This window comes from Hevea brasiliensis, chromosome 7 (assembly GCF_030052815.1).
Source record: "Hevea brasiliensis isolate MT/VB/25A 57/8 chromosome 7, ASM3005281v1, whole genome shotgun sequence".
NCBI classification, from domain to species: domain Eukaryota; kingdom Viridiplantae; phylum Streptophyta; class Magnoliopsida; order Malpighiales; family Euphorbiaceae; genus Hevea; species Hevea brasiliensis.
The window spans coordinates 99,916,348-99,923,124 of record NC_079499.1 but is presented as its reverse complement, the minus strand read 5'-3'; the positions used below and the strand labels follow the sequence as shown (position 1 = coordinate 99,923,124).

At 29.1% G+C, this 6,777-nt stretch overlaps 1 protein-coding gene across 2 annotated transcripts; it reads left to right on the top strand.

Annotated features, from left to right (window-relative positions):
• Window positions 1-2,842: 2,842 nt before the first annotated feature.
• On the top strand, window positions 2,843-4,508 carry LOC110651117 (uncharacterized). Of its 2 annotated transcripts, none has more exons than XM_058150557.1 (5): window positions 2,843-3,112; window positions 3,208-3,306; window positions 3,394-3,580; window positions 4,164-4,256; window positions 4,351-4,508. In XM_058150557.1, the coding sequence occupies exons 1-5, from the start codon at window positions 2,897-2,899 to the stop codon at window positions 4,404-4,406; spliced, it is 651 nt and encodes a 216-aa protein (XP_058006540.1). In that variant the 5' UTR covers window positions 2,843-2,896; the 3' UTR covers window positions 4,407-4,508. The 2 variants fall into 2 exon arrangements, with proteins under 2 accessions (XP_058006540.1, XP_058006539.1); XM_058150556.1 differs by having other exon boundaries at window positions 2,844-3,112; window positions 4,155-4,256.
• The last annotated feature ends 2,269 nt before the right edge of the window (window positions 4,509-6,777 follow it).

Genomic DNA, 6,777 nt, shown 5'->3' with positions numbered 1-6,777 from the left:
CTTTGTTTAGGAATTTAATGCATCAATATCATGATTCTTGCCACATCATTATCTTTACTAGACAGAAGGAAAATTAGCAATTTGGAATTAATTGTTATGATTAAGAGATTATTGGGTCAAATACTAATTTCTAAAAAATTTGGACGCAGCTCTGTGTAGTCAAATTTTGTACATGATACGAAGTGTATGCTTATGTCTTATTTTTATTTCATACAGGAATTGAGAAATTGAAGGTTTGTTTTCAATGAAGAAAGGGGAAAAGAAAAGGAAAGGGAAAAAAATAGAGGAGGAAACAAGCCAGAAAATTTACCAAATTGGAGAATAATTTCGTTCTGAATTCTAGCTTCTGTTTCAATTTCTTGAACCGCCTGCAGAGAATAATTTCGTTCAAAATAATGTATCACAACAACAATAATCAATGAAAAACAAATTTTACTGAACAATGTCAGCCTATTTTCAGTTTACACTAAGTCACACTGAATTTGTAAAATTCAATTTCATCAACTAAAATACTGTAGGTGGCTCATTCAAGAAATCCATGATATGCATTCCAGCCACACAAAAAATGGGCAAAACCACAAGCCAAACTCTGCTCTCTTCCCTGGATAAACATTCTAGTACAGAAACGATCATGCAGCAGCTGCAACAATTTTTCAAAGCCTGTAACTACATAAATTTAATGTTGCAACAGTTTAACTTCAGAACTTTACGACAATATATCGTTGTTGGTTATAGAGTTATAAACACTATCCAACTTCTTGTTCAATAGATGCAGGTATCATCATATTTGCTTATTGATGGTTTGATTAAAAAGAAGAGCAAAATACTGGAAATGCTAATAGAGGAATTCTTGTAAAAACAAGAAATGTAAACTTTTGTTTTAAACAACCAGCTTAACCAGAGAATTGAGATAGAGGGATGGACCATTTGGGAAATATCAAAGAATTCCTCAAAAAGAAGGCAACTAAATTTGACAAGCATCTGGTTGAAGTATATACTATCCATAATTTATACAAGCAAAGAACAAAAATCTAAAAATCAAAAGTCTACCAGCATAAGAAGAGAGACAACAATAGAACTCACTTCGGGATGGTTTGGGAGAGAAGTTGAAATAAAGATGAATTAAGTTTGCATGCACTAAGAAATCAAGTCTGACAATTAAAATAAAAAAGTTTCCAGAGAAGCTAACAGTAAGGTTCCGGAAGAGATACAAGACTAGGATAACATCATTTCTCTTAACAGGGAAATTTTTGGAAAGACTTCAAAACAAAGAAAGCGATATTGCAGAAAATTTCCGGGAAACAATACAATATCTTGACTAGGAAGAGGTTCAATACCACAGATTGACAGGAGATGCCTCAAGATGGAGAAACTCCTATAGCAACCTTAGGATCATGAAAATGCAAATTCAAAATATGGGAAGGAAAATATACAACCATTAAAATTTTACAATTTGAACATGGTTTTGAAACAATCACTTTTCAACAAGCCATTTCATCATGATATTGGCTAATTTTTTACCAGATGCACTAATTTGAATCCATAAGCAAGCAAGAAGATAAGTCCACATACACCTACATGCTTATCCAGCACACCAATGATAAAATAATCACATTGTCATTCTAGCAAGATTGCAAAGGAGCAGTGAAAAAAAAAATGAGAATGGTGCAAATGAGGATCTATAAAGTAACGATGATTAGTTAAAAAATTACATATAACATTGCAAGCAGAATAAAAGCACAGGCAAATTGAACATTCAGAACCCCAACAAAAAATACTCGTGGGTCTGCAGGATGCTGCATTCTGCATGAAATTCCATAGAGGCAAATTTAGGCCCATGCGCCATGGTCTGTCATCAAACACAAAACCTATAGCCCAAGCCCTCAGTCCTTTTGCAATTGCGGATCATGTTTGATTTTAAATATAAAATTAATAAATTTTAAATATTAATATATTTTATATTTCTCTTCAGCATAAAATTAATATAAAATTTTAATGCCACTCAATTAGAAAATTTGAGATTCCACACTTTATCGTGGGCTTTTCAGTTTTCTTAATGTATAAATTATAGTCTTTTAACTTTTTTTAAAAAGGATCTAATATATTTGTAATTTTTTTATTTTTAATCTGTCGTAACTATCAAGAATATCTATCTACACATCTCTCTTATCTCAAATAGTATCTGTTTGACATTAAATTTAAAAAATTAAAATTATTTTTTTAAATAAAAATATCATTCTAATAGTATAAAAAAATAATTTAAAAAAATTATTTTATTATTTTAATATTTTTTTATTTAAAATTTATTAAATTTAATTTTAGATTATTTTTTAATATTTTTAATTAATATATTTAAAAAAAAAATAATTTTCTTGGATAACAATTTTAACAATAATAACAAAAAAATCCATATATGCCTTACAAACTATATATTTCATTTAAATTATACAGTAATCTTTTCTATATTAAATTTTGTTTATTTTGTAAAAAATATTGTGTATACAAATATTTTTTTATTTTTTAATATTTAAAATATTAAAAAAGAAATAAAAAAATAAATTAATTTTAAAAAAAATAATTTCCTCCCTTTAAAAAAAGGCAAGTTTTAAAATTTAATAATATTATTAAAATATAAAAATATTGAATACATATTATAATTTATTTTTTTAAAATAAATGCATCAATTCATTAACACATATCTAAAATTCAATTATTTGAATTAAGCTCATTATTTATTATTACTTTTTTCAAAATCCTTGAAATATAAACGTGCGGGAAAGCTAAGGCCACGTGTCTGAATCATTTAATGTAGTTTCATTGTCCTCGCCAGCGTCTCTAAAATAACTTTGGCCGGTGCCTCGGTGGTTGGTGGAGGGGGAAATAGTTGGCTGTTTCCATGGAAAATCAAATCCAAAAGAAACCCAGAATTCTTTGTCTCCATGGATTCAGGACTAGTGCTGCAATCCTCCAGAAATTAGTCCTAAGATGGCCTGAAAATGTACTAGAAAAATTGGACCTTGTCTTCCTTGACGCTCCATTTCCTGCTCGAGGAAAATCTGATGTTGAAGGCATCTTCGATCCTCCCTACTACGAATGGTTCCAAGCCAACAAGGTCAGTCTTTCCATTTTTCCTTCTCTTGAACAGATTATAGCTCCCTAAAATCTAAAAAGATTTAAAAATTTTCTTTTTATTGTCTTCAAATGTAGGATTTTACTGAATATTCGAATTTTGGAGAATGCCTTGCTTATATAGAAAATTACATGATAGAGCATGGACCCTTTGATGGTCTTCTTGGTTTCTCCCAGGTGAGGTGATTTAATTAATTAATTAATTTCCTGCTAATTTTGCATCTGCAACTTGTATTTTTATTCTTTCTGCTGTGCATACTGTAGGGTGCAATTTTAGCAGCTGCTTTGCCAGGAATGCAGAAAGATGGTGTGTGTCTTACCAAGGTTCCAAATATCAAATTTCTGATAATAATATCAGGGGCCAAGCTTGGTGGATCCAAGTTTGGCCTGCCTAAACTGGCTGCAAATGCATTTTCATCTCCCGTTCAGTGCCCCTCTCTCCACTTCATAGGTATGTGAAGCTAACCCTCTTGGATGGAAGGAAATGGAGAGAAGAGTTTCTCCAAATTCAGAGAATTGAAGTGAAAGGAAGGGTAAAGCAGAGAAATTTTAAATCAAATTATTTCTTCGAATAGAGAGAAGTTATTATTAAAATATTTAAAAATCTTTTTATAATATATATAAATATATAAAAAATAAAATATAATAATTAAAAATTATATTTTTTTTATATTTTAATAATTTATTTGAAAAACATAAATAAATTAAAATTTTTTTATTTTCTCATTTTTTTATAATACCCTTTATTTTTTCTATCAAGTTAAATATCTAAAGAAAAAGGGTAAAATTCTATTGAAATTCTGGTGCTAAGACAAGAAAAGCATAATTTAGATGGGTTGAAAAAAATGAATTTTTTTTTATTTAGAATTTGTATGTTTAACTTAATTTTACATTAATTTCTTAATTAATATATATATATATATATATATATATATATATATATATTTATTTATTGGGAAAAAAGGTGTCTTTTTGTGGGAGAAAACCCATTAGTTATAAAAAAAAATGACATATATTCATTGCAGGGGAAACAGATTTTTTGAAGGAAGAAGGAATTGGTTTATTGGAATCATTTGTGAACCCTGTGGTCATTCATCACATCAAGGGACACACTGTACCAAGAATTGGTTAATTCTAGTGGCCCAAATTGTGTTATAGAATTTATTAATAATTAATAATGAAATTGATATTTTATTTTTTCTTCTCATTTATTTTGTATAGATGAAAAAGGCCTGGAAAAAATGCTTGGCTTCATTCAGATGGTTCCATCACAGTAAGATTGGGTATGGGCTGTGGAGGCTGCTGCTTTTCTTGCCTGTCTAATAACATAGTTTTAGGATACCATCAGTTCAAGAAAATAAAATGATGTTATATTCCAAGATTGTTTGTATTATGCTAATTATTTCTTTAATTTGCTGATACATAAGTATTACTATTTGTTTTGTCATATTACAAATTATTAGTTTAAATGTCTATTAGGAGAGTGATATATTTTTATTTATTAGATTAAATTAAGCTAAACAAACTTGATTACAATGTATAAAAATTCAACTCCATAAAAAAGGAAAAATAAAAAAAAATATTTATAAAAGAAAAATCGATGATAAACGAAATAATCTATCATAGATTTATTGTTCTTAAATTTTTATATTTCTTTGACTTCTTTTTAATCTTGAAGTAATTTTCATTATTCTAATATGAATAATTGAAATCTATTTTATTTTATTTTTTTTTAAGTTGACGATCAAGAGAGATTGTAATTTGAAATTAAGTCAATTTATCATATGCGTGACATGCTTTTAGCAACTAACCAAACTAGAATATATAGCCTATTGTTTCCGTATAACTCAAAATGAGCATTGATTTTGATGATAACAAAACTCAAATAGAATCTATTTAACTCAACTTTAAAGTGATGTGTAGATTCTTTCTCTTATTCATAAAGAATCTTTGAAGTTGCATATAAAGAGGAAGAATACTCAAAGGCATCTCAAGACAAATCCAATATGAGAAAGAACAAGATTATGTAAGCCAAGACTCAAAGTAAATGTATGAAAGTCATAGAGTTAGAAATTGAGTCTTAGGACTTGTGTAAAAAGAATAGATGAAAGTTTAATAAAATGGAGCTCAAAATTAATTTTTTTTTCTTCTTTTAAAATTTCCTCTCATCATGACCTTGGATATTACTATTGGAATATATATTTTTTTCTTAACGTCTAATTTCTTTTTAAGATTACAATTTTAAATAGGTATTTAGTAAATTAGTTTACTAACCTGTTTGCTAAAGTATTAGTTTGCTAATGTGTTTGCTAAAACATTAGTTTACTACTGTTGCCAAAATTTCATTAGTTTGCTAAATGATCAGAGTTGCTGAACTTCGCATAAAAAGACAAAATAACGGCTACTTTGCCTAGAGCAGAGTGTAAAACATTCCAAAAAGGTTCCAAACGGTTTAAAATGATTTGGGACTTTAAATACACCTTCTTTACTTCATTTTACACTTGATGAAAGCTTACATTTGAACTCCAACCTTGATTTTTCATTTATTGCTTTCATTCAAGAGCTTTAAAGTCTTTGAGCTACCATTGGCAAATCAACTCATCTCTTCTTTATAGTTTGATTTGTATTGAGTAAGAGTGAGTGTTAAAACATTAAGTTGCATTTAAGAAAGGTTGTACAAGCACCTATTGAAGCTTGAGAGTGTGAGTGCTTGAGATAGCACTTGTCAAGGGTTCAAGCTACCTTGGTAAAAGCTTGGTGTTGAAAAGTTGTAAAGGGCTTTTGGTCTCTTGCCTTTAAAAGAGCAAATAGTTGAGAGAAGACTCAAAGAGGGTTCTTTGAGAGAGTGGATGTAGGCTAGTTAAGCCGAACCACTATAAAAATTATTGTGTTTGATCTCTCTAACCTTGACCTCCTTACTTTTGTGCAATTTAATTTTTATACATGATATTGAATGTTGATTGAATAGATTGAGTTGATATACTTGAGGATATATTGAGTAAGTTGAGAAATTAGTTGAATATTTTGTGATGCATGTTATGTTAAAAATTACTATAAATATTGATTAAAGCTTGGATTGCAATTTAGGGACATATTATTGAAACACATATTACTTTCATTATATATAAAGGAGCACCTAGTTGAACAAAGCCATAATTTTTTATTAGGCTACAAGTAAGGGCCGAAAATTTGTTAAAGTCCAATTCACCCTCCTCTTGGACTATTTTGAGACAACAAATTGGTATCAGAGCCTGTCTCTCTTGCTTAGGGTGTTACAACCTTCGAGTGATCCATAATAGCTGGTTCATCTAGCAACACTGCCGGTATACCCGTACCACTAGCTGAAGGCCACTCAATCACTAGACCACCACTCTTCAATGTCACTAATTATTCATTTTGGAAAGTAAGAATGAGAAATTTTATACAATCTGTAGATATTGATGCATGGAGAATTATTAAAAATGGTCCACATGTTCCTCAAAAGAATGGTCAAGGAACTAAAAAAGTACCAAAACATGAAGATGAATATGATGACAATAATTGAAAGAAAATTTCTATAAATGCTAAAGCTATTAATATTTTGCACTGCTCACTTGACCTTAATGAATACAATCGTGTTTTAGGATGTCAATCTGCTAAGGAAATTTG